Here is a 27,475-nt window from a genome sequence, read left to right as displayed (position 1 = left end):
ATACCCGTCAATTATAACAACAACAACAACTGCGCGCTGAGAACTGTTGCTCAAGCTGTCATGCATTACTGCAGACTGCTTGCTGCAGTATTTTTTACGATGACATCACCCCTTATCCCTTTTGAGGGAATACCACGTGGTTGCTTGCCAAAGACAGCAAAGATGAAAAAAATTGCGGTGCACGAATTAAAAAGAAACATATTTTTCACGGTTACTAACGGCACCCATTGCCTTAAAAGAAAATCATATTTAAACGGAATTTGCCGTTATCACTGTGACATTCGAGCCTGTTTTGCTTACAAGGAGGGTTTTAGCAGTTGGAAGGAAAGACGTATAATCTGATTGGTCAGTGTCAAGGGATACACAAAAAATCCACCAATCAGATTGGTTGGCAGATTCAGGTGGGTAAATCCTGATCCTGCCTCTGACTGTAACACGGCTCAGAGCTCCCTGCTCTCTCTCGTAGTGTATTTTTTAGCCCTACCTCAGCTGCTTCTCTTGTGCCGCCATTAAAGACCGTCAGCTTGGTGTGGGAATCGAGGGAAAAAAGGATAAAAATGATTTAAAGCGGCCAAAGCAGGCGGCCGAGGGACGGGACTGGGGGAGGGGGGTATGCATGGACCGTCAACTGCCAACTAAACGGCGCCTCAAAGAAGTAAATATGCGGTTACTAGTGTCGGCCAAGTGAGAGAAGCTCGGATTGGAGTGTGTTTCTCTGGTCTTGTGAGGACGCTCCATTTGTTTTGGCTGCAGTGGGATACAGAGGAGAGTAAGCACAGCAAAGGTAAGGGTTATATCTGAGTGGATAACTGGCTTTCAAACGGTTAACGTTCCAGGCGGACGGGCAAAAACATAATCCTGTAATGTTAGCGAGCTAGCTTGGCTGTAATTCTTGGCTGGCAACCCTAACCAACGTAGCCTGGTTGTCATGTAACGATAACAAACCGCTAACGCTAGCTCGCTACGCGGGTCTGTTAACATAGAGTAGCTTTAGTTAGTAATGTTAGCGAAAGGGTAATAATTCACTCACGACACCAGTTATTCGACTGCTCATTGGAGTTAAGCTGTTTATTTCAGGCGAATTGTAGGCACGACACGATTTACGTCAGGTAAATGTGACTAACGTTAGGTTCCCGTGCGGTTATTATAATTATTGTAAGCTCCTGCCAAAACAAAACATGCAGCCGAGGAGGACTTCTATTTCCCAAATGTGTTGAATACCTCGCGGCGTGTTGGTAAACTTGGAGGCGTGGTGTAAACACAGTGCAACCAACTCCCCTGCGTGAACTGTCACACCGAGCCAACTTTTATCTTGTTTGTAGCTTTTGCCTCGTTAATAATGTTCAAAGTGTAACACGTGTGATGTCAAATTGTTCACTTTCGTATGCGGGTTAAACGTCTTTTGGGGCGAATTCATTTTCAATGTATCAGTTAAGTGTCTCAAACCAGTCACGCGCCTCCCTGCTCGGGTGTCTGGTTTCATATGTCCTTGTCTCTTGTTACCCCAGCTCCGTTGTAGGGCACATTTCCCTGGTGTGTATAACTTATGTGTTTAAAGCCAGTGTCAGGTTTTAATAGTCCCGGGAAGATTCAGCGTTGCACGTCCTTGCACTTTGCTTTGAAGTTTCCTTTGATTTTGGCTGTGTTAGTGCCAGACCAAGTGCAAACTGCACTGTAAATTTGAGTGTTTTAACAGTAAATGACCCAAAGGCTGAGTGACACATGTGGCTGTAATAAAGCATGTTTTTTTCTAGGTTTTGTATAACTGTGCATTATTGGAGGGATTTACCACTGAAAACCTGCCAAGTTTAGAAAAAGAGCAGCGCTGTATTTTGCAGAAGCATGTACCACAAGTGTATTGTTAATCATTTTTGTATGTGTATTTTGTATGTGTGTTGTCAATCAGTATTGTGAAGCTAGTTTTAAGATATTTTGATTTCTTTTTTCATTATGTAGTGAAGTATGTTTATTTGGCATAACATCAAAGTGTTTTGCTAAAATACCCTGTTTTCTTTCTTTGTACCCTAGTGTACTGCTTGCTGTGTGATCTCCTTAAGAGTGGATCTGCCGGGCTGAGAACCCCTCTGAACGGCAGCAAACCTCCCTCTGTGGCGGTGCGACGATGACCGAGCTGGTTGCCAAGTGGGCCTGTGAATACTGCACATACGAGAACTGGCCATCAGCCATCAAGTGCACCATGTGCCGCGCTCAGAGGCCCAGCGGGGGTGCCATCATTACTGAGGAGCCCTTCAAGAGCAGCCCTGCAGTGGATGCCAGTCTGCACCAGTGGGACCCGGCAGGCCTTAGCAACAGCCCAACCCAGGGGGGCTCCAGCTTACTTATTTGTCCTGACTCCAGTGCCCGACCCCGTGTACGCATTGCTGATGTACCTGAGACTAGTAGCAAGTGGTCGTGCCACATGTGCACCTACTTGAACTGGCCACGGGCCATCCGTTGCACCCAGTGCCTGTGCCAGAGGCAGCAGGCTCACCAACAACAGCATGGGCAACATGCAACCCATCAAGGACATCATACCCAGCAGCCACGCAGCCCCACAGAATCACCCCAAACCTCAGGCTCTGGATGCCGCCCTGCTCCCCCAATCACCACTACAGACCCCTGTGAGGAATATAATGACCGTAACAGGCTCAACACTCATACACAGCACTGGACCTGCACTGCCTGCACTTACGAGAACTGGGCCAAGGCACTCAAGTGTGTGGTGTGCGACCACCCCTGGCCACATAGTCTGCTAGCTGAACCCATCGAACTGGCATCAGAGACGGAGAGCCAACAACCTTCCTCAAAACTTAATGAACAGGACAGAGACAACAGGAGGGGTGTTGTTGGGCATGTGGTTGGGCAAGGAGTTGGGGGTGTGCTAGGTGGGGTTGGGGGTTGTAGCGGCAGCCAAAGGAGGTCACCCCCAACCTCAAAAAGGGAGTCGGAAGTGAACATGGACTTTCAGAGAATTGAACTGGCATCAGGGGCTGGGATTGGGAGCAAAGAGGAGCTGGAGGTGGATTTCAAAAAACTGAAACAGATTAAGAACAGGATGAGAAGGACTGATTGGCTGTTCCTCAATGCATGTGTTGGTGAGTTTCAAGAATATATGATTTCACTGAAGTATACACAACTTGTTCTCCTTGTTTTATTTTATTATGTGGTGTGCAGTGACTCAACTGAATTAGGCGAGGCAGGCCAACAGAAAAATGGGTGACTAAAAAAAAGGTTTCCCAGAATTTGTGTGAATGCTTGATATGGTTTTACTATCTTCAAGGTAAAATTGAAATCTTATACTGCATTCAGCTAGTGTAAAACTTCCCTACACAAGCAGCGAGTGTCCAGCCACCCACAGCATAGACTGCTGAATGTGTAGTGGGAGGGTGGATGAACATTTTAAGAACAACTGGTGATTGCTTTTACCCACTCACACCACTATCTCACTCTTTCTCCTGCCTTCGCCATGGCTACGTAGTTTGTTCTGAACACCCACTCAACCTTTAGTCCTTCTTTGACAGACAATTCTTCTGTTACACTGACAGCACACATTTGACAGCCATGCATGTATTTATTTACTTGCAGTAATTAATCATACGTTTTTTTCTTGCTGCTATATTCCTTAAGTAAATGAATCATCAGGGTTGAATGTCCGAGAAACTTCACAGTAGTTAGTTTGCTACAGGTCCATCATTTTGTCCATTATTGCATGTGACAGGGGGAATTCCCTCATGTCTGCGAAGCTTGTCCCTTTAGGACTAAATCTTGTTTGGTCAGAGTCTCCAATGTGAGTTGGTCTGACTTCTTGCAGCATGTTCAAGTTTTAGCTTTCCTTATCTGATCGGAAAGTTCTCGCAGGAAATGAAATCCAAGCCGTCAGAAATCACTCCCTATTTGCTGTCAAATTCATTACATGTACTTTGGATAAGTTTAGGTCTGCCACAGACAATTCTTTTGATTGATATCTGCTTATTGTTTCCTCGATTAATCATTTGTACTTAGGGAAATGGCCATTACAGTTTACCAGAGCGCAAGTAGACGTATGCATGTTGTTTGTTTTATCTGACCAACAACCCAAAACCCCAAAATATTCAGTTTATTGTCAGAGATAACAAGATAAGCAGCAAATATTTGAGGAGCTGGAACTACGGCTGCCCCATACTAGGCAAGTAATCAGTCACTTTAGTCTTATCCCTTTAAGATTGTGCTTTTGCATTAATCTTTGTGGAATTCTTAGTCGTTCAAAAATGTCTTTAATCAAAGACAGCCCTAGCCTCATCCAGACTTATTTGGGCATTTTTGCTTAATAAATTGTTGCCTCTTGACTAATCGAATAATTTTTTCAGCAGTGGAAATTTTATTTGGGTGTTTACTTTCTTTGCCCTTATATATTCCCACTGTGTAACACAAATTTAGTGTTCATAGTTTGCACACTACGTTTTACCAATAAACTCTCAATGCAACCTTTCGCCTTTGCTCCTGAGATAACATGCAGGTTATACTAATGCCTAACCACATTTTGCAGCTGTGTCACAAGGTGATGATGAATCACACATATTTATCTCAATTTAATGCTCACATTATAGCAACCTGCCAAGTTTTAATTATAGTGTAGTGAGTGAGTGACGTGTGACCCAGCTGCAGTCTAAGAGTGTTGAGAAAATGAGTCTCTTCTCTGTTGCTAGGGAGGTTTTCCTGTCATTGACGTATAGACATCAGTGTTTGTAAACAATGTCCTCAAAGTTCATATAGATAGGTTAGTTTCCTTCACTAAAAATAGTTTGACCCATGCAACACAAGTCAGAAATTCACAAGTCTTAACCCCCTAAACTCAACTGGTGTTGTTTACATGTGCAGATACTCTATGTATGTAAAAAGTGCACTCAGTAGAGTGCCGAGCTCCACCAGGTGTGTCTCCCTCTCTTTTATTAATTTCACATAGGACACAAACACCGGTCCCCCGCCCATTCCCAAATAATGAAAAGACAACACAAGATGTACAAGCACAACACTGCTTGTACATCTTGGCTGCTGCAGCTCTAACTTCAGTGGATCATAAAAAATCTGGTATGGAATTAATCTGCAGATACTCCGATTAAAAAATCGACCAAACTTCTCTATGGATGTCACTTTTTGAGTCATGAAAAAGGCCAAAATGTGTCCTAGAACAGACAAGGTAAGCTTGTTTGTTGGCTTTGTTGATCACTTTAATCTCATAGCGGTCAGTTAAGGGGAGTGAGAATTAAGCCGTAAGCAAGTAGCAGGCAATTGAGGAGTCAGAAGTCATTGTCTTATGAAACAGTCAATAAAAAAGGGTTTTATAAAAGCTCAAAGCACCGCAAGCAGGAGAGGTCCTTGAGTATACCGTGTGAAATGTACATAAAAATATTAGGCTGATGGGTCCACTAGTATATGAGACTAGTGGACTGTGGACAGAAACAGTCATGGCAGAACATATGATCTGCTCTTATGCTCATACCCACAGGAGATAATATTGTTATCAATGGCTCTGTTCCATTTAGGTTCGTCAGTTTCATTTAAATGGAATGCTATTAATGACACGTCTGCATTTCATCCCTGTAACATGTCAAAATGCCTGATGTGAAAAAAGGACTATATTCTTATTTTAGTTATTTAGTTGTGTTCCTGTAAATTGTGAAATCCCCAAAATATGTTTTGCAAGTTGGAAGCTTCTGTAAAAGCTGTCTTATCAAATAGGGATTGGGACTGGCTTCACTGCATATAACATACATCTCCATAACTCTTAATGTGTCAGATTCAGCCTTTGATAGAAGTTTATTTTCTTAAACAGTTCTGCCAATGGGGTAAGATAATGGAACTTGCCTCCAGTGTAGGTTTAAGTAAGTCTCTGGAAATAAGGCACATTGATACACTATTATAAAGGAAACTATCTGAAAAACATTTATCACTTTTGTCCAAAGCAACACACAAGAGCATGTACTGTGTGGAGTAAAAGGCCAGCATCACCTAGCCTGATCCATTCCCTTTTCTTCTCTGTCTTTAAGTATATGCCTTTTGTGTTCTTTAAAGATCTGTGGGTACAGTACTGGCTGCAGGGCTACAGGCACGCCCGCACTAAGGGAGTGTTTTGTGGAACGTGGTTGTGATCCCTCTCTATCACACTGCGTTGCTATTGTGTAGTTTTCTCCTCATCTCTCAAAGTGCTAGCCAGCTCCACATGGCACAGCGAGTCCTTCCACCCACTCCATGTCTCTCTCGCTCCTGGTCTCACTCACACGCAGATTATGAAGCTGAGCATTGTGTGTGGTCCTTTGACACGAGAACAAAAGCTCAGCAGTGTTTAATGCTGTCAAATGTACGAGAGAATACTACATGGGCATTTACTGTATTATGCTAGAAATGGGAAGAGAAATGTTGTGTAGCTGTGTGGCATTGACATTAATTCACACTTTGATGTTTTATCTTTTTCGGTTATGTTAACACATATCCAAATCACATATTCTTCAACAGATCACAGAAATGGAGGCTGGCATTGTTGCTGAAAGCTTCTGAATTGTTCTTGTGTCGAGCTGAATACATTCACAGCTTGCCCTGACCGTAGCATTCTTTGCGGCGAACAATATTAGATACATATTTTGCTGCCTATTGAAGAGCTTCAGCAACTGTTTCAGCTATGTACTGGTATGGCATGGTATGAAATATAAAAAATTAATATCATGCAGGAAATTAAAACTGCCAGCACTAGGTCTGAGCATCAGACTTATATGAATTCATAGAGGAAAAAAATTGTTAAAGCATTCGATTTAGTGTGCTGGTGGTTGACATTTAAATAGTTTTTGTCAGATAGTAATATTTGCACTTTGTGCCAAAAAAGTCAAGAGAAGCAAACACCTGCATGTGTGGGATCAAACACATCCTTCAACCATCACGCTAAGATCTACGCCTTAAGATTAAGAGGGGAAAACACAACTGACAGATTACAATGTGGCCCCCTATTGTCTTTTCCCCTTGACTTCAAAGTCAGTGAAGACTCAAAGCTGTTACAGCTGCCACAGAGATGAAGCACATTCTGATCTCTAATATTTTATACAATATGGTTGAGCACAGCATGTCCTCTGCACAAGGTTGTTCTTAAGATGAAATACTCATATCTGTGGTGCAGGAATGATGTGATTTTAACCATAGTAGTCAGCATCAATTATTTAGGCTGAATGATGCAAAAAAAGTACACTGGTAAACTCCTTAATTTTTCTTTTGAGATATTTTGATTAATATCTTTAAAAGTCTCCAGACAAAGTAGTTGGCTTAAATGCAAAATGGTTGGTTCTGCTATTGTAAATGTCTTCTATTTAAAGTATCAAGCTGAAATATTTAATTGATGTGATGTTAATGTAAGCTTATTCCTTCCTCTCTGTCTGAAAGGTGTTGTGGAAGGTGACCTGGCAGCTGTGGAGGCCTACAAGTCATCAGGAGGTGACATCGCACGGCAGCTAACGTCAGACGAGGTGCGCCTATTAAATCGGCCCTCAGCATTTGATGACGGCTTCACGCTGGTTCACCTAGCCATCCGCTTCCAGAGACAGGACATGCTGGCTGTGTTACTCACAGAGGTCAGTAGCGATGACCAGCAGATTGTTAGTCTAGATCAGGAATCACCTGCCCCAATTATTTGCTCATTTCTATTGCTGTTGACACTTTGATCACCCGCTAGACTCTACTGCTTTAAACACTTACTAGGTATATTGTCAGATCATAGATCAGTGTGGATCATTCTGTGCAACAAATACAAAATGTAAGTCATTAGCTGTATTACATCACTCCAATTTGTTTCTCATGCTCCTACTCCACCTTTAATTAAAAAAAAACAGTACAAAAGATTGACTATAATCATTTTGTACTATTTACAAGCTTTAAAAAAAGAATTAGGTGAACAAAAATTAGATTGAAAAGATAAGGGGGTCTCCTGTAGAAATGACACCCTTTGAATTATGGGTATGATGCAGCAGTGCTTGTTTCTGGGTCAGCGATGATGCAGCTTTTTCTTGTTAAGTCTCTTAATCTAAACATCCAATGAGCTCAGCCAGGAGGAATCACAAGGGCAAAGGGTCTGTGGAGAGGAAAGGGACTGAAATTCAGCCAGGAATCCATTCCTATATCTGTAATTATTTTATGTTGTTAATCATTTTTACATTGGGAATTTTGTTGCAAATGTTGGTTCCCTGATGTGTCTATGTACCAAGAAGGCTCACTGAGCTAATGTGTGTGTCTGCAGTGCTCATTTGCTGAGGTTGATAGCAGCTCGGTTGTCGTCAGCACTGTGATCCCAGATTATCTATATACACACCTTCACTGTCCCAGCCTCTTTACCAGGGGGGGTCAGTGAGTAACTCACTGGCTAATGCTCCGAAAATTCTGCAAAGCTGACATCTGCTTGAACACCAAACACGGTTGCATTTCTTTCCCTCCTTAGCTCCCAGAAGCAATTTAGATTAGATCAGTGAAAGTTTATATTAGATCAGATCAGAGTCAACTATGCTGGAAAATAATTTCAGTTAGAGCCGTGCACAGTAAGAACATATTGTATAAAATTCATACTCAGCTACCAATCCTAGCCTAAGCCAAAATGCAACAACTGTAATTACTACAACTAAAAACTTTCTACCAGACAGCAGTTATTCTTTACTTAATGGTAGCTACAGGAATCTTCTCAACTTGATATGAAATGTATTTCAACTGCAAAATATCTGATATTGTCTAAATGTATTATATGTAATAATGTACACCTCTTAGCCCTCGGTGTAGCATGTGAAACAGTTGGTCACAGCATGCAGCTGCACTATCTCGAAAGCATTTTTTGCATCAGTTAACAGCTGTTTTTTATGTTTTGTGGTCAATTATGAAATGCGACCTTTGGAAGTAGTTAGCAACGCTCTTGCTCACTTATCAGCCCCTGTCTCATATATTCTTGAATTAAGATTATACTTTCTTCCCTTGTATCTTCTCTGTGCAGGTGTCCCAACAGGCAGCCAAGTGTATTCCAGCCATGGTGTGTCCCGAGCTAACGGAGCAGATCCGTCGTGAGGTGGCGGCCTCTCTTCACCAGCGCAAGGGAGACTTCACCTGCTATTTCCTTACGGACTTGGTGACCTTCACCTTGCCTGCAGGTCAGCACTACACACAAATATGTGATTGTCTAAAAACAATAGGCACAGCATGTATTCCAGAAGCTGTGTCCCTTCAGTGTTTTGAATAAGGGTAACTTAAAACTCTGTAGCTGAAGAAACCCAGTCTAGCCATCCCCTCTGGCTTGCCAAGCATGTGATAGAATACTTGTTTTGTTTACTTGTGGCATATAAATTTCTTGTTTGGATGCTGAGGGGACATAATGTTACGGTTGTCTTTTTCCCACTGCAGAAGGCTGAGGCTACCTCTGGCTCACTGTTTGAGAATTGTTCTTGCATACTGAGTATACCAGCCCGCCAACTATGCATGTCTCTCGTTCATAACAAAGCTATATTTAGCAATTTTGCCAATGACTCTGTAAAATTGCAAGCATTCAGTGCAACATTGTGTGGAATAGTCATTTATGGTCCAGTCTGTTGCTGGTAGCTAAGCTAAGGATCTTTGTTATGTAGACTGTTTAGCACAATGCAGACCTTGGCCTCTTGCCACTATAGAAAGCTGTTCTGTTCAGTTCAACAAAGTCACCACATTCATTTATTTTAGCTAAAGAATGAGCTACTGTGTTGACAAGAGCTCTGAGCGTGCAGTGAAAGCCAGTGGCCATTGTGGAAAGAACAAAACATAGTGGCTTGAGTTGAAATGAGCAACTGCAGGAAACATTTTTTTTTCAGTTAAGTGTTATAGCGTGTTTAAGAAGTGATTAGCACATTCATCAAATAATATATGATGACTTGAAGTTCCATACACCTGTGTCCCATTAATAATGCCCTCTTTTGATTTCTGCCATTCAGTTCTCTTCTTCTTGTTTTTTTCATTTCAGATATTGAGGACTTGCCCCCAGCAGTTCAGGAGAAACTGTTTGATGAGGTGCTGGACCGAGACGTACAAAAAGGTGAACTATTTACTCTATCAACTTCATGACTTAGTGTTGCAGCAACATCTATCAAATGCTGGGCATACGTACGGATGCAATTGCCTTGAGAGAGAGAAACAATGGTCTGGCAAAGCAAACAGAGACCACCCTGACTAACTGTGTACTATAACTGGAAGGTTGCCCAATACTGGCAGTTTGATATTACTTGTATTTTTCCTCTTGCCAACACAGCGTTTTTGCCTGCCTGCTTGTCACCCTGCCAGGAAGTCTGTCTTTATCGTGTGTACCTTTGTGTCTGCCCTAATCAGCCTAATTGCATTTTAGGGATTTCTCTGATCCCCATTGAATCATTGTACTTCCTCTCAGCCCACACACAAACACAAATATAAACTCACAGTTAAAAGGCATCACTTTTCTGCAATGCTTTCTCCCTTTTTGTTTGTCCTGTTTAATTAGTCAAATTTGTCACATGTCGGGCAGTGTAGTATACTGTAGATACAAAGAGAGAAAGAAACCCTCATTTCACCTTCAAGATTTCTCCTGAGTGTGTTTGCTTGTACTTAAGTAACTAGTTCTTGCTGAAACAGGACATCTCCAAGTAAAAAGAAAACCATGTCTCCTTTTTTAAATTACTGGATTAAGACGAGGTCAGTTAACACTGCGCAAAGCCTGATTACATGGCCAAGTAAACCCTTAAGGGGGAATGCGTGTGTGCATTTACAGGAAAAAAACCATGGCACGGAAATTAGAACGGTAGCAATGCAGCTTACTAAAAAAATATATAATTCCTTGAAGCTTTGTGTTAGTTGTCCAAAATAATTCAATACCAATACTTTGATTTAAACCAAAACTATATTTATCTTTCTTATGTTGTTGTTTCATGTTGGGATTTGATTGGCCAGTTGCATCATCATAACGTTATACAAGAAAATGTATAACTGTTCAAAAGCAGCAGGTTAAAGAGCTTAAGAAAAGCCATAACAATGGAAATAAAAATGCTAATATTTGTATTGAAGAATGTGTGGGTGGAGACTGGATCACACAGATAAAACCCATCCAAGCATAAGACAGTAACACCCCTTTCCCAAGTGTTTTATTTTCTAATGTACCAATACCATGGTTTGATGTTATAAACAACTTTCTTTCAACCTTTGGGCCAGCCCCTCTTCTCCTTCTCAGAGGCCCAGAGCTCTCCATTGAAATACATATTTTGTGTCAAATTAATGATTTCTTGAGTAAGTAGCAGTGTAATAAGCAGGATAATGCAGAGCAGGGGCTCAATGATAAACCTTCACAAAGATAGACTTTGCCGTTGGCTTAGGTCTAACTGGTAATCAGACCTTAGAAAGATGTATAAACCCATCTAAATCTGAATCCACTAAAGACCAGTCTAATATATCTTTGTGAAACCCACCCATCTTCCTTTGTATCTCCTTTAGTCATAACAGAGTTGTGTTACGTTACTGCAAACTGGTTGCTGGTTTAGATCTTTTCTTGGGAGTTAGTGCAACGTGCAGTCGGCAACATTTGTTTGATTATATTAACTTAAACCGTCACTATGCTCGGGTATAGAACAACATAAATATTCTGGTTTTAGAAAAAAAAAAACACACCTCTACGTGCACCTAGAGCTTTTTGTTTGTTTTGCAAAAACCGACCACGCCCATATCATCCTATCCACCCAGCGCAGGAATCTGGTGCACGCACACTGACGAGTACTCGGTAGCACAGGTGCTCGGTGGTAGTGGGGGAGGTGCATGAGAGTTGTAAACATTCGAAATTTAGCTGAGTCAGCTCGACTGCAGCTTTAATAAAACAATATCATTGTGTTCAAAAAATTTTTTTTAATTCTTCCACTTGCACTTAGCAACACGCTGTGTGTGCGTGTGTGTGTGTGCACGCATTTGTCTGTGTATCATTTGCGGTATACACGCAGACCCATGTCAACATCTTTAAGTGAATCTGTTTTGACAGTGTGAGTAGTCATAAACACTCTCCCAAACACTCCTTTGGAAGTCCATCACCTGTCTTGCAAAAAACACTGGCCTCTATAAACTCTGAGGTAAAATAGTAAATAGTACAATTGAGGTTTTGCAAAGAGATACTGTACAGCACTAAGCTTCCCCCTCCCCTCCTCTCCTCAGAACTCGAAGAGGAATCTCCCATCATCAACTGGTCCCTGGAGCTTGGGACCAGGTTGGACAGTCGATTATACGCCCTGTGGAACCGCACGGCTGGGGACTGTCTGCTCGACTCTGTGCTGCAGGCTACATGGGGCATCTACGACAAGGATTCAGTGCTCCGCAAAACCCTGCACGACAGCCTGCATGACTGTTCCCACTGGTGAGTTTTACAGTCTGCTGACTAGGAGTACAGATCATCCTTTAAAAAACAACCTGTGCGGTGCCGTACACAACAGTACGGCATGCTGACTTGCACCAAGTCTCAGGTTCTCTCATTGTTTGAGCTGTTTTTAGCAGACTGAATGACATAATACACTACACATCAATAGTACACTCTTGAATATTGCAGCATTAGCAAAAGATCCATATCTCATCTATCCTTATACTTCAAACATTTAGCCGGCTGTTTTACTGTAAAGTTAAAGTCGTAATGTTGACTAAAAAAACAGGCAGGTCGAGTTTTATTGCTCAAAGACACAGAAACAGCTGAAACCTGACATTCAACAGTCTCAAGTTACATTTTGTTATCCTTTAGCATTGCATAACTATGTTTGAAATAGAGATATGTGGTTTAGAGGATATATACCAAGAATCCAAAGTCTGTATTGCCGGCGCATGCAGAGATCTGAGAACTTTGATCTAGAAATGAGAGGCTTTAACTAGGGATTTAGACCAGTCATGCAAAATGTAGAGAAGATTAATAAACTCTTACACTGGAACACTGGAGCATTGGAACAATTTAAGGCCTGCAAATGATTCTCCATAAACACAACAGCCCAGTATGACTCATGTCTATTTCTAACAAACTGTGGGTTTTGCAGTGAGAAAATTACTATTTAGATCTGAGTAATTGCCATCTGACCTAAACCAAAACAGAGATGAATAGCAGTCACACGCCTTTCTGCACAGAGGTCAATTAATGCCAACAGACAAAACAGTATTTGTGTGTGTATTTTCTGCAGGTTTTACACCCGCTGGAAGGAGTGGGAATCGTGGTATTCCCAGAGCTTCGGCCTGCACTTTTCCCTTCGGGAGGAACAGTGGCAGGAAGACTGGGCTTTCATCCTTTCCCTGGCTAGTCAGGTACATGCACTTGAAAGCAAACACACACATTAATATGGAAGACAGCAACTTGATGTGCTTAAAATGGGACACACTAATGATGTATGAATTATACAAGAGGCTTAACTGCTCTTACTACAGCATCTGTAATGCCCTCTGAAAGTGCATCCTGTCTGTCATCAGCACTTCTCTGTCTCTCACTGCTCTGTGTGACCTCAGAGACTAAGTATTTTGGGTGGGTTGTTATTATATCTGGGTGTGAAAAGCAAAGTTATAATGGGAGTTTTTCACATTTTAATACTTGCTTGGGTAACTTAGCAGAGGGAATGTATAGTATTCAAAGATCCTTTCCTTGTAGTTTTACTGACCAAATTCTATTTTCCCCTTTGTGTTGTATTTTCTTTTACAGCCAGGATCCAGCTTGGAGCAGACCCACATTTTTGTTCTTGCACATATACTTCGTAGGCCTATTATCGTCTACGGAGTGAAGTATTACAAAAGTTTCCGTGGGGAAACACTCGGGTACACCCGTTTTCAAGGTGAGGAGTTAGTCGACTGTCTGAACTAATGTTGTTTTGGTTAAATATTGATAAACGTTGAGTGCTGATCCATTCCGGTGGCCGTAGAAAGACTAGACTTTGTGAAATAGCTCCAGCCTACACGTGTCTGCATAGCTTACATAGCTGACATAACTGCCCCTCTGAACTGTCAGTAATTGCTATTAAAAACACGTATCAGGCTAGTGTCTTTCATTTAAGGGGTATTTTAGTATTTTGTGACTTAAAATAACTAAAACAACATAATGGAACACACCCGTCTGTCATAGGAGCAGCGGTGGAAGAAGTATTTAGATCCTTTACTTCAGTAAAAGTACTTATACCACACTTTGAAAATACTCCACTGCAAGTAAAATTCCTGCATTCCAAACTTTACTAGAGTAAAAAGTATGAAAGTATCATCAGCAAAATAGACTTTAAATATTAAAAGTAAAAGCATTCATTGTGCAGTAAAATGTTCCCTGTCAGTGTTTGATTATATATGATGCTTTTGGATAAATATTACTGCTGCATTAATATGAATATTGCTTTTTATTGTTGTAGATGTTTAATATGATAATTTAAACTCCTTTATTTCCTGCTTGGTAGTTTAATTTTACAGCAATGTATCATATCCTATACCATCATCATATGTTTGTAGCGTGGCTGTTCTGTGAGACCGACATCTCTCTAAAAAGTATTTTCATGGTATCAGGAAAATAGTGTCAGCTTTGTGACAATGCATTTCCCAGCTGTGCCAAGAGGCTTTTTAAAGGGTTTATTTAGCTGAAGAAGTAGGAGAATTTTCTCAACAATAATACATTTCTCAAAATCAGTACATTTAGAAAAGCTTTGTTTTGGACTGCACAGGATGGGTATGGAACATTGAAAATACACTATAGTTGTCAGACAAATGTAGTGGAGTAAAAAGTACAATATTTCCCTCTGAGATGGAGAAGTACTCATTTGTGCTAAAGTAATTGTACTGAGCTACATTCCACCACGTCAGGAGACTAAGTGCATAGATACATGAACATGTGTAAACCATCAGAAACAATCCAGTGAGTGCACAGAGCGGGGTCTACGTTTATGGCTCGCTGTAAAAACAGCCTGGTTTCAGTTTGTCAGCTGAGTGATGCTGCACAGGGGATGATGAAAGTGCTCTGTAATGACCAACTGCTTGTGGCAGAGCCTGCCTTATGGATCTGTGATTTACTGTTGCCAGGAGCCAATGTAAAACACAGAGAGGGAGGCGTGCATATAGGCGCCTATAGAGAGGGGAGGGGAGGGGAGCTCAAGCTCAAGTGGTGACCAAGTGAACCCCGTAAAAAAACAGTAGTTATTGGAAGAGGAGAGTGGCTGAAGAGGCTATAGAAGTATTCACGAGGTGTGAGAGCTGCTTTGTGTATTATGGAACTGAAGAAAAATGAAATGTGAGCAGATGTTTTCTGCTTTGTTTTGTGCATAACCAACATGTCATTGTGTAGTTAACATTGACAGTATGTTAGAACATTTCCACTGGTGGAATGTAACTTAATACCTTTACCCTACTTTAGTGGAATACTTGCACTTTAGTTCAAAAAAATATTTACTTTAATATTTACTTTAATATTTACGTCACTTACCTTGACAGATATGATGACAAGTTACTCTGCAGATTAAGATTTTATAAGATATGAATAGTTGTCAAATATGATGCATTCATTTCTCATAACTTGTCTTGAAATGTTATAAGCTTTTCTGTCAATTTTGGCCAAAATTTGTATAATGTAAATTAAATTATATATTGTTATCAAAAGAACACATGCAAGAAGGGGGGAAAACAACACTGTAGATTAACAACTAAACACCTTTACCCCTTGAACAAAGCATCAAATCAAATGTTTTAATCTTTGAAAGTTTGTTTTGTTATACTAACTGTAAAAGTACCCTGACTCTGGTCAGAGCAAATGCAAAAACAAATAGATAGATAAATAGGTAAAAAAAATAGATAATCAAATAGGGCAGGGGTTCCCAATTCCGGTCTTGGAGGGCCACTGTAAGATATTCCTTTATTAGTCCCACAGAGGGGAACTTTCTTACTGCATGTTTTGGTTTCTCCCTGCTCTAATGCACTTGATTCAAACGCTGTGCTCGTTATCAAGCAGCTGAAGCTTGTCACAGGTTTGAAAATCGTTAAAATCACGTCTGTTAGAGCAGAGAGAAACCTAAAACATGCAAGACAGTGGCCCTTGGCACCCCTGAAATAGGGTATAAAAATGAGATCCTTAGATTTTCATAAAGACATGATGCATTTCTTAGAAACTGATTAAACAAACTCTCTTTGTTTCCTTCCTTCTCCCTCCAGGTGTGTACTTGCCCCTTTTGTGGGAGCAGAGTTTCTGCTGGAAGAGCCCCATTGCTCTGGGCTACACGCGGGGCCACTTCTCAGCACTGGTGGCCATGGAGAACGACGGCTTCGACAATCGCGGCGCGGGCGCCAACCTCAACACAGACGATGACGTGACTGTCACGTTCCTGCCGTTGGTCGACAGCGAGAGGAAGCTGCTTCACATTCACTTCCTCTCAGCGCAGGAAGTAAGGATCTCCCCCGCCATTTATCCTCCGATTGATGTTGATGAATGGTTTACTTGTGAGCTTTGTGTACCAGCTTTTTCTCCTCTGTGTGAGCGCTAGTGCTCCAGCAGCAGTTCATGATATCCTGAATTTAGACGAGTGATTTAGCGCCCTCTGATGGATGTTTTTGTTTTCCCTTGTCCTTCAGATGGGTAATGAAGAGCAACAGGAGAAGCTGCTGCGGGAGTGGTTGGACTGCTGTGTGACGGAGGGCGGGGTTCTGGTTGCTCTTCAGAAGAGCTCCCGTCGTCGCAACCACCCGCTTGTCACCCAGATGGTGGAGAAGTGGCTGGACGGCTACCGGCAGATCCGCCCCTGCGCCTCTTTGTCTGACGGCGAAGAGGAGGAAGACGACGACGACGAGTGACAAAACGGAAGCAGGGGGGAGGGAGGCAGTCTGCAGGGGGCAGGACTCCTCCCTCTCCTCTCTCTTACAGTTTTTCTTTATTTTTGTTTTCCTTTCCTGACACGGACAAACTGTGAAAAACCTTCAGGAGAGGACAGGGAACCACGAGCCCCCCGCCCACCCACCACCTCTGACAGAAGAGACTCATCCAGCACACGCAGGCATTCGAACATACACTTAAAACACATTCAACACTTTACTCGGACAAACCTGAGACTGACAACTGCTGAGAAACACAGATTTGACGAGAGAATAAAGGTTTATGAATGCAAGCGACCTTTTGATTTGTTTTGTTTTTCAAATGTAAAGGAAAAAAGGAATCTTTAATACATAGATGTAAATGCATGTGGTTGTTTAAAAAAGAAAAAAGAGTATAAGGAAATATACCAGCATTGATTCAAATCAACACTTTATATCTGTTCAGTGTGGGCACTGACATAAGCACACTTCTAAATTGATCTTTTCTCCAGTTTCAGATTTGGCTTATTTAGCATTTTCTTTTTGAATGGCAACGGACAAAGCCAATAAATATCATTATCCGTAGAAAAACAGAGATTGTGTAATAATAAATGACTTTAATCCTTATTACTAAGCACTGCACATTTATAAAACATTTCTATATAAATACAGTATCATTGCTTGAATAAAGGTCATATATGAAGCTCTTGAAACGGGACATTTCCCTTTTACAAGTCAAATCTACACATTACGTTTGAGCACACAAACATTCATGTTGGACCTTTTGGTTTACCTTTTTTCAGACTGATTGAAGTTGTGTGCGTGTGCGTGCGTGTGTTTTCTTCTTTGAACTTACTCTACATATTTATTGTTTGAAAACTTACATGAGCTAATAAGAGCTTTCTGTATATTGTTTCTCCTTTTTGTGGTTTTGTTAATTATTCTCTCAATCTCGATGAAGACACGTCGCACAGAAACGCTGTTGCTGTGAGGAAAGAACCAATCATGATCATCGGTGAAAAGTTTACTTGCGTTGTTTGCGTGTAATTTAGTACCTCATCTGGATGCCCAAAATCTGGTGCTTTTCTTTTGGGCAGGCGAGTGTGACACGCATTCAATGTCGACATGAACCCACAAGTCACACTTGTCTCGTTGTTTCTTGCTCCCTCTTGGTCCCTTTTTTTTCCTTATAGCATTTACTGTCAAGGTCAGCCTCATGGTACACCTCTCTTCACGTCCTCTGTAACGCCTTGTTTGTTGTCATTATGTGAACCCATCTTTTAAGTTGTTGATTAAGGTCGTTGTGAGACTGCAACCTATAAAACCAAAGCTGAGAAAAAAAACCCACACAAATGATCGTTACTTTTTTTTTGCTGTGAACGTTTTGCATTTTTGTTTTTTCTTGCCATTGCGTACTGTAACCTCTTTCATGTTTCATTCAAGTCATACACGTTTTGAGCATCACCTGTATGTTGCTTTGTATTTATGCAATAGTTGCAGTTGTGACTATGATGGTTTGTGGATTTAGGCCTGCCTTCACTATACGGAGTGTAACACAATGAAAAGGCAAAAATAAGGAAAAAAAAATAAAGGAAAACCTTTTTGAATGTCCAACTAAACTGTTTCCTGTCTGATATTCTTAGTTATCAGTTTACTTCATGTATCAATCGGTGCTGTGATTTACTGATGGAGAAAACTTAACACAACCTGTCATTACGATGTCACTAGATTTGTCTTTAAATACGACTTACTTTCACAATAAGTCAATTCTAAAGTTTCCGCAGCGTGTATCCAAATTCACACGTGTCTAGGTTTGTGGCACCCTCTAGTGGAATTAAAATGTGTGACAATAATAGAAGCGGGTCAATTGAAGGTCATCCATTTATTAACTGACTTATTTTGAACCGTTTTAATATTTGTAAGCTGTATATAAATATTTAATTATCTGGTTTAAACACACTATAATGTCACTGTGAGTAGATATGACATTTTCAAGAGTTTTAGGTAATGTTAGAATCTGTCAATAATTATGACTTCTATAAAGCAGCTGGTGCATACATATTTAATAAATGACTGATAACAGAATGTATCTTTGGCTGCAATCATATTTTATCCTCATAGGAGTAGTGGGCTGGGGACACCTATGCAATAGTGAGGCTGATTGAAGGCGTGGCTGCTCGCGGAAAGGTAAAATTGACAGAAGGGAGTTCTAAAAATGGCATTAATCGGCCTATCATTAAGACAGATTGTTTATTTACTAGTTACAAATACATAAATAAACACATCTGAATCCACCTATTATTATTATTATTTAGGGGCGGCAGTTGCTCAGTCAATAGGTGACTCAGCTGGGAACCGGAGGGTTGCCGGCTCGAGTCCCTGTGTGCACCATGAATGGAGCTTGGACTGGTGGCTGGAGAGGTGCCAGTTCATCACCTGGGCACTGCCGAGGAGCTGTTGAGCAAGGCACCAAACCCCCAACTGCTCGGGGCGCCGATCCATTGGCAGCCCCCTCGCTCTGACATCTCTCCATTAATTGCATGTATATAGGTCCTGTTTGTGCATGTGTGTGTATTTCGGGCCTGTGTGTGTGTACAAATTGAATTTCCCCTTGCAGGATTAATAAAGTAATTCTTCTTCTCATTGATTTACCCATTTTTATTTTTGGGCCACTTGGGGGCAGCATTAACAAGCTAATAAACGGATATACCATCTGATATATATCACATCTTTTAAGGCAAACGTGTTTATGTCCACCGAGCAAATGTAAATCAAGTATTCACTCACTCTTCACCTGTTTTTGGCCTCTAACAACTCCTAAAGGGAAATATCTGTATACGGATCTTTTGCAGCAGACTGGAACACTCCTCCTTTCAAGCAGCTGAAAATTCTTTCGGTTCTCAACATAAATCAATTCTTCACGTGTGTATCCATTTGTTAAATTTGATATGAGTCTTCATCATCTCCCATGCCCTGTAAAGTATTCTTACAACTCAATAGTGATGTACTGAACACATGTGTAATACAAGACAACTGGCTACACCTCCCATTGTTACACACTGAGATCTGTACATTCTGTACAAGGAGGTTCAGATATGGAACAGCTTTATTGAAATTGCAGCTCAGTCCACTTGTCTGAAGAATTTCAAATGCATGGCTAACCAGGCGGTGGATACCTCAAATGACTGACTAAAGGCCGATCTGACATACGTTCTGTCTGTTATTAGTTTATGTCTATTGACTGCTGCCCACTCTGCTTGCTTTTTTATCATCTGTATACCTTTGGGGATTAGATGACCTTTTATTTTCTTACATTTAACCACTCTTGAGGGGAGATTTTCTTAACAAGCCTCGAGGTTTTTTTTGATATCGGCGGCACTCTTTCTTCTTTTTTTTTTAATTTTCCTTTGTGTGTATTTGTCACTTATGTTGCATTTTGTTTGTTTTATTGTGCAAATTAAAATCTTTAGATGATCTCAGATGTCCGCTGCGAATAAAAACGATCCATAAATCTCAATAGAAGTCATAGAAAAAAAGATGCATCTTATGACTCCAGACCTCGCCTGAGAATCAACACGTTTATTCGTTTCTTCAGTATCAAAGTAATCCAGTGATAGTTGTCTGTGCATCTATGGGTACATTGCAAGGAAGAACTGCTAATAGCTAAGTCGCCGTATTTTTAATGATGCTTTGCCAAAATGTAACAAACACAGGCAAAATGTAGCTCACAATAGGGAATACACTTCCTGTTAACAAGAATTATTGGAGTCCTATTTCCAAATGCTAGAGCACAATTATCTACCAAATGGAAGTAATAAAGAATAACAGGCGTGGTGAAATATTAACTTTTTTTATGCTTGTTGCACAATAAATCGTTGTTTTGACATTACCGACATTAACAGTGTCAGACTTTGAACAGCCCTATATTGCCAGGGTCCTATGCCTCTTGATGTAAACTAACATTGTAAGAGTTTGGTAAGGGCTACCTTTGCACTACAAATTGCAAAAGAAAGAAGGGACTCATTAGTTTGAATGAATAAACCCACAAATCTGAAATTCAGCTATTAACTGCAGGTGATTTTGACCTATTGACCCATGGAAACATACATCACACATCTGACCTATTGGAAAAAACATTGCCGAGAACATAAACATGTTTGAAAGGTTTCCGTGAGTCATATTAAGAGGATATTGAGCTGGGGAACCATAGCTACGCTACCAAACATAAAAAAAAAAAAATCCCACAAACGCGTCACAGAGCCAATCCTCAATCAGAACAGTAAGTTTTATTTATTGTTTCCAGCTGCACTGTATGCTATATGTTCACCTTGTACAAGAAACAAATACAAACACTCACTAAAAACCAAACAATCTGCTAGCAGCCGTCTCTTGCTAACGTCATGGGGGCCAAAAGGGATGGATGTGGCTACTGTTGTTCACAGAGGGCCCGATGCCTCCGAGAGCCACAGCTGGCTTTCATTAGAGCAGGAAAAACAAAGAGGGAGAAACTATAAGGAGGAGAGGGCGGGGTCCTTCACATAAGACTATGGTTATAAGTACATTTAACAAGGCAATACAAATCTAACAGGACAGAAAACCTTGAACATCAAAAAAACGTACATTTGATATAAAAAAAAAATAAAACAAAATACCACAACGAAGAAAGAGGTGGAGACATGAAAAGCAATAATCATTTTTTTTGTTCAGATTTGGACACATTTGATGGTTCATTTTTTTCCTGAGTCAGTAAGAGATTTACTGTGTTCCCTACCTCGCTCGCTGGTGCTGCAGTATACTGTAGGTCCTTTGGACGCAAACAGGGCCTAATTGGGACACTGTTCATGACAATAGCCAAGTATTATAGGTACCTCAGTTCAGCAGAGTTGGAAAAGTTATAACAGTAATATTAAATTGATGTGACACACTCAATGTACGATACCAAACCATGATGGCAGTCTGTTTTCTCTTTTTTTTTGGTTTAAAAGGGTCATTTCTTTTGTTTTGTTTTTTACCTCGGAAGCCGAAATGTTCTTCATGGAACTGGAAACCACATCTCCGTGTCTTGTCTCTACATTCAGGGGCCATCAGCCATGACGATTAGAAAAAGAGCATGGATGGAGATTTCAGATGCTGCTGCCGTCATCAGCTGAAATTCAACGTCTGCTAAACATACTTGTATCTGTATGTCCCTTCATTTCACACAATAAAGAACAGAAAACCAAATATTCACTTGCAACAGAAACACAGAATATAGGATAATCGGTGTAAAGAAACAAAATCAAACACAAGACATGTTTTGCGCTGACACCGGTGAAATTGACGAGCAAGGAGGGGAAACGGAGGCTTGACGGATCGCTTATGAAGTCACTGTCCCTTCAAGCTCTTCCTTTGAACCAGGGAGGGTGGGTCTGATTTCCATCCTGCACGTGGAAATGTCAACATGTCCCAGAAGTCAGGAGGAATGTGCCCTAGAATATACTCAAAAATAAAGATAAAAACAAAAAATATCACTTAAATCAACGAAGAACAAAAACAGATGTGGAGGGAGGAGAGTTTTCAGATCTACGGCGCATGAGTTTGACGGTCAGACCCATCTCAGTGTGGCAGCTCGCATCCACTGTCCTCACTTGGGCTTAGTGGTTTCATACAAAAAGAAAAACATGTGAAACGTTGCCCGGCAGGCAGTCTGCTGGTAGGTTCAGATGGCTGAAGTCAAGCGTACAAGTTGGATAGTTTTCGGTAGGGTTGATGTTTTTTCTTATTGTTTACAACGGTGTTAGCCCCCTGCTCGGTTACAGCAGCAGTCCTACGGCTCAGTCATGTGCTCTCTCATGGGGTCGCCATGTTTGGAGGGTTGGTTGGGGGAGGTGGCCTGTGACGGATGAGTACCAGGGGGCAGGGTGTGGGCGATGGGCACTCCCCCAGGCACCAACCCCTCCATAGGTCCGGGAATCCCGCCGGGGGCGACGCCCACCACACCAGGAGGGAATCTGCAGGAGGACAGGAGATGATCAACATGCGTGACAAAGAGCCAAGGAAAGCTGTTCATCTGAAAGCAACTTTTTCTACAGTATTTTCCAAAACAGCAAACACAAATCCTGGGAAAAAAAAGTCTGCTCATCATTCACCAAACACCGCAAAAGCTGCTTATGGCAAGGATCACTGCAGCGTGGAGGCAATACATGAGAATGTTAGAGGTCTTTATTGTGTCAGGGGCGACTTTAAAGGGTCATTCACCCAAATTACAGAACATTACTTCTCACTTTCTCCCCCTCTTTGTTGAACCTTACTGATTTCATTTGCTCAAATTTTAAGATATCTGCCGCTAAATGCATTTTTGTGTTACTATAAATAGGCGACATCTCTTCTCAGAAAGTGTACCCAAGAAGTGAGAATTTTTTTTTTCATAATTTGGGTGAAGCGACCCTTTATAACAGGGAGCTGAAAGCAAATGTGTGTGGGAGGGGGGACTGTTGTTACAAATAAATCAAGTGATAATATTCCAGGTCTGTTGCTGACAGTTTTTACAGTTTAAAAGGCCCATATTGTGCAACTTTTCAGGTACATACTTGTTTTTTGGGTTTCTACTAGAACATGTTTACATGCTTCAATATTCAAAAAGCACATTATATTCTTATACTGTCTGTCTGAATAAACCTGCATTCACCTGAAATGCTCCGTTTTAGCACCTGTCTCTTTAAGAGAGAAAACGCCCAGTCTGCTCTGATTGGTCAGTGTTTCCAGGTTTTCTGCATCTGCGCTCTCGGCGTCTCTGCGCCATCATTGCAGACGGGGAATGACTGTAACGGCGCTGTAATGTGACTTGCTACTCATATACATTATAGTTGTGACATCGCAACCTTACAGAAGAACTGACAGCTCGTTTAAAGATAGTTGATGAATACGGGCTGTGTGCATTTCTCTGTGGGTTGAGCGTATTGATACTTTCACAGTATTTAAATAGCACCTCAACCTGCTTTATGATCAAGAAGACATGGAACCTTTAAGATTTTAAATCCTTTTCTTTATTCCCCACAATGACGTACCTCCATGTCCTCTTTCAGTACTCTGACTCACCTACAACTAATACTTCCTGCTTCCTGTCTTAACCTGTCACTTCACTATCAGATACTTAAAAAAAATACAGTCATTGCACTATTTAGATGACACCAAGTAGTTATTCTGCTCCTGATTTCCAGTGTGTCATTTGTAGCTGTAACAACATTAGAATGACGTCATCACTATGTGCTCTGTTTCTGTTTCAGGGTGGTGGTTGTGGTTGTGGTGGAGGGGGAGGTTTGGGGAACTGATGTGATGCTGGGTAGAGTGGGAACAGTTACAGGACATGTGAGTGTGAAGCAGAAAAAAGGGCTACAGATTTCAATGGGATTTGGTTTTTATTAATGATGTTATTCATTTGCCCTGGCCTGTGGGCCAGCAGTGGTAGTATTCATTTACCTGGTTGAGAATTAGGTATATAATTTGTCCTGCATTCCCCCCGTTGCTATGGCCTGTACCATGGTTTGGTTCACTCGGCTGTGTGAGAGAAGCAGTTCATTCTGGTTGAGACAATATAGAGACTGAGAAACGAAGAGCCTAAACTTAACAAGGGATTCAATCATTTGGGCCTGTGTACAAATACGCCACAAAAACTAGGACCCAGCCTAATATTCAGGAAAAGAAAGTCAGAATTGTGTCAAACATACATGTGAATATCTACACCACCCCTCCCCTGTGTGTTTAGTCTCATCTACTGCAGGTGTTGATGTCACACAGGTGATCTCTGTGCGGTGTGAGTAGCCTGCTGGGCTCATTCACATAAATCCCCCCTCCTACCTGTAGGCGGCACCATTCATCTCAGGGTGAACTTGAGGCTGCTGCTGCTCCATCATTCCCCAGGGTGCCGTGGTAACAAAGAACTCTTTGTTGACACAGTTTCGGAGGCTGTCAGGAATTCGGCCTGTGTTGGGGGGAGGTTGAACATCGGTGAGCTGAGAAACCAAAAATCTATGGGTGCAGTAATGCATTCAAAGATGTCTCCATACCAGTGATGGCTCTTCGTATTTCTGTGGCGGCAGCCTCTCTCATCTCCAGTGACGCCTGCTCGCTGTACCAGGCGGTGTGGGGTGTGCAGATCAAGTTGGGGGCGTCTTTCAGAGGACCTTGGGAAAAACTATTCAACAGCAGATAAAAGACAAAAAGGGAACACAAAGATTAAGAGATGCAAGAGGAAGAAACAGTGTCTTGAATCTATGAATAAAAGATGTTTGAATAGGGTGTGTTTATAAACACCTGAAAGGCTCCGACTCATGGACGTCCAAGGCGGCTCCTCGTATCCTGCCTTCTTTGAGGGCCTGAGCCAAAGCTTTCTCATCCACCAGACCTCCCCGTGCAGAGTTGACCAGGAAAGCACCTTGACGCATCTACACGCACAGGCACACGCACGCACACAGGCACACACACACACACACACGCACACACACACACAAAAACATTTTACTTTCTCAATATTTCAGCAATCAACATGTCTTCCTTGAAGACCGCCAGCCAGAGGTGCTGTCATCGGCTCAATGTTGCGTGGGAAGGCTTTTAAAAAAACCTACCATGATGGGAGACGAATGCTTTTCAAATAAAGACGGACAAGATAACAAAAGGCTTTTCAAAGAAAGGGGACATTTAAATGACACTAATCCTTTCATCTTCACAGAGCTCTTATTTTCACGGTATACAAGAAAATAGCATGCAAGCGATGATGCAGATGAACATTTGAGATGAACGTTTATTCAACCTCAAAAACTAATAACAATTATTGAAAACCTATGTAGCTTTGAAGCAGCGGCCAATTTCAGCCACTGTATATTCTTCAAATAGATATTAAACTATTGGATTTAACACAACCAGCAGTTCAGTTTATCTCCTCCAGGTGGCAGCAGTGAGAAGGAGAAGACAACTCCAGAGTGTTTCTTGTATTAAGCATGTTGGGGGGGTCCACGAGGAAAAAACATTACATTTGGAGGTGAAAGTGTATTCTCTGGTTATGTTAGCTGCTGATTCCTGTATGCCTGGCCTGGCAGCCCACTTGGCTGTTGAGTAGCATTTGTCGAGTGGTTGATGACTGCTTTGTTGGCAACTCACAATAGGTGTGCTGCATAAACTTATCATGGACTTTGAAAACTTTGGATCACATTGCAGGGAAAATGCATACATTAATAGCATCTAGCTGCTGAGAAGAGCTGATGTTTTAACGTTAGATCACTGTCCCAATGATGCTTGCAAAAGAGAAAAATGTCACTCTTTCCGATTTTTGTCACACACGCGCACACGCACGTACGCACACACAGGGTCAAACTGACCTGAGAGTTATGAAACTGTGAGGAAGAACAGACTGATTACAGTGATTCTCCCCACCACATTACAGACAATAACATATCCCACACCATCCACCCCTGTGTGTACATCCCTCTGTGTTTCTTGCTTGTGCTTGTTCTGAGTACCTTACCACTCATTAAAAGGTTATTTAAACAGCCCATAATTGGATGTTGCCAACAAAAGGAACGTTTGCAGTCAGGGAATGTTAGTAGCTGGCGAAGTCCGCTGCCAGTCGGCTGGGTTAAAGCTGTGCTACCAATCTCTTGGAATCATTAGCCTAGTAAGGAGAATGTGCAGCCTGCTTTGGAGGGTAATGAGAAAGAGTTTTTTGCCAACCGAGGTTTGCGAGTTCTGTTAGCTTGTCAAATCTCGTTTAATGTGAGAGTGTGAAAAAACAGTTTCCTTTATCTTCTATCTCTTGAGGTTCATATTAGACAGATATCCCCCATTTGATATACCTGTTTGATGGTGAAGTCGTTAATGAGGTGGTGGTTGTGTTCATTCAGGTTGCAGTGTAGGGAGACACAGTCGCTCTGGTAGAGCAGGTCCTGGAGCGTGTAGACCCGCTGAACGCCCAGCGAGCGCTCCAAGCCATCCTGGAGGTAGGGGTCGTAGAAGAGCACGTTGAAGCCGAACGCCTTGGCCCGAATCGCCACAGCCTGGCCTGAGCGACCTGATGGGGGGCACGAGATGGAATGAAAACACAGGCTAAGAGCCAAATCTGATATTAGCATTTTTAATACGCAGTCTTCGGACGATGCATGCATCAAGAGTCACTCAATAGTAACTACCCCTGGTCCTCAGACCATGCAAATTTAAGCCACAGAATCATCATTACCAGTATGTAGTGTGTCGTAGGGAGGGGGCCTGGGTCCAATAACTGCACAAGATGTGGTCACAAAACTTTACAGGTGTGTAGTGGAGATCAAAATTAAGGTTGACTGCGTAGATGGGTGTGGCCCAACCAATATGCTGCTTGTGTGATGATCTCTAGTTCAATATTTTGATTACATTTAATAGACTGGACTATGCAAATTATAGAAAGATCACAGCAAGAGGGTTCCTGGTTCAAATCCCAGCTGGGAGTTTGCATGTTCTCCCCGTGTCTGCGTGGGTCTTCTCCAGGTTCTCCGGCTTCCTCCCACAGTCCAAAGATGTGCACATGTTAGGTTCATTGATGACTCTAAATTGCCCGTAGATGAGTGAATGAATAAAAAAAACATGCAAACTTCCAACTTGGAAACACAATTACAGGATAATTAGCACTACTATATTAAAATCGAAGAGTTGCAAAAATTAAACTATT

At 41.6% G+C, this 27,475-nt stretch overlaps 2 protein-coding genes across 4 annotated transcripts in view; one reads left to right on the top strand and one right to left on the bottom strand.

Annotated features, from left to right (window-relative positions):
- Positions 1-547: 547 nt before the first annotated feature.
- On the top strand, positions 548-18,409 carry zranb1b (zinc finger, RAN-binding domain containing 1b). The gene is made up of 10 exons (XM_083922557.1): positions 548-784; positions 2,029-3,095; positions 7,405-7,592; positions 8,993-9,146; positions 9,986-10,057; positions 12,184-12,382; positions 13,185-13,305; positions 13,694-13,823; positions 16,168-16,397; positions 16,585-18,409. Exons 2-10 carry the CDS (start codon positions 2,123-2,125, stop codon positions 16,801-16,803), a joined length of 2,286 nt encoding a protein of 761 aa, XP_083778683.1. The 5' UTR covers positions 548-784; positions 2,029-2,122; the 3' UTR covers positions 16,804-18,409.
- A 2,658-nt stretch (positions 18,410-21,067) lies between these two features.
- Positions 21,068-27,475, bottom strand: part of ctbp2a (C-terminal binding protein 2a) — a 61,288-nt gene continuing 54,880 nt past the window's right edge. For all 3 annotated transcript variants that reach the window (XM_083922741.1, XM_083922740.1, XM_083922742.1), the window contains 5 exons: positions 26,628-26,842; positions 25,093-25,223; positions 24,846-24,973; positions 24,637-24,760; positions 21,068-22,790 (listed from right to left, as the gene is read on the bottom strand). In XM_083922741.1, coding sequence (XP_083778867.1) covers positions 22,607-22,790; positions 24,637-24,760; positions 24,846-24,973; positions 25,093-25,223; positions 26,628-26,842 — 782 coding nt within the window. In that variant the 3' untranslated portion in view covers positions 21,068-22,606. The remainder of the gene's footprint in view (positions 22,791-24,636; positions 24,761-24,845; positions 24,974-25,092; positions 25,224-26,627; positions 26,843-27,475) is intronic.

Source organism: Echiichthys vipera (genome assembly GCF_963691815.1).
Source record: "Echiichthys vipera genome assembly, chromosome: 11".
Lineage (NCBI taxonomy): Eukaryota > Metazoa > Chordata > Actinopteri > Perciformes > Trachinidae > Echiichthys > Echiichthys vipera.
This window is presented reverse-complemented; position numbering and strand designations above follow the sequence as displayed.

Bases quoted from the DNA above. Each gene is read 5' to 3' on its own strand.
- zranb1b (XM_083922557.1), top strand. From the start codon at position 2,123: ATGACCGAGCTGGTTGCCAAGTGGGCCTGTGAATACTGCACATACGAG. The intron at 3,096-7,404 runs GTGAGTTTCAAG...TCTGTCTGAAAG, and splicing joins GTTCCTCAATGCATGTGTTG to GTGTTGTGGAAGGTGACCTG. The intron at 10,058-12,183 runs GTGAACTATTTA...TCCTCTCCTCAG, and splicing joins GGACCGAGACGTACAAAAAG to AACTCGAAGAGGAATCTCCC.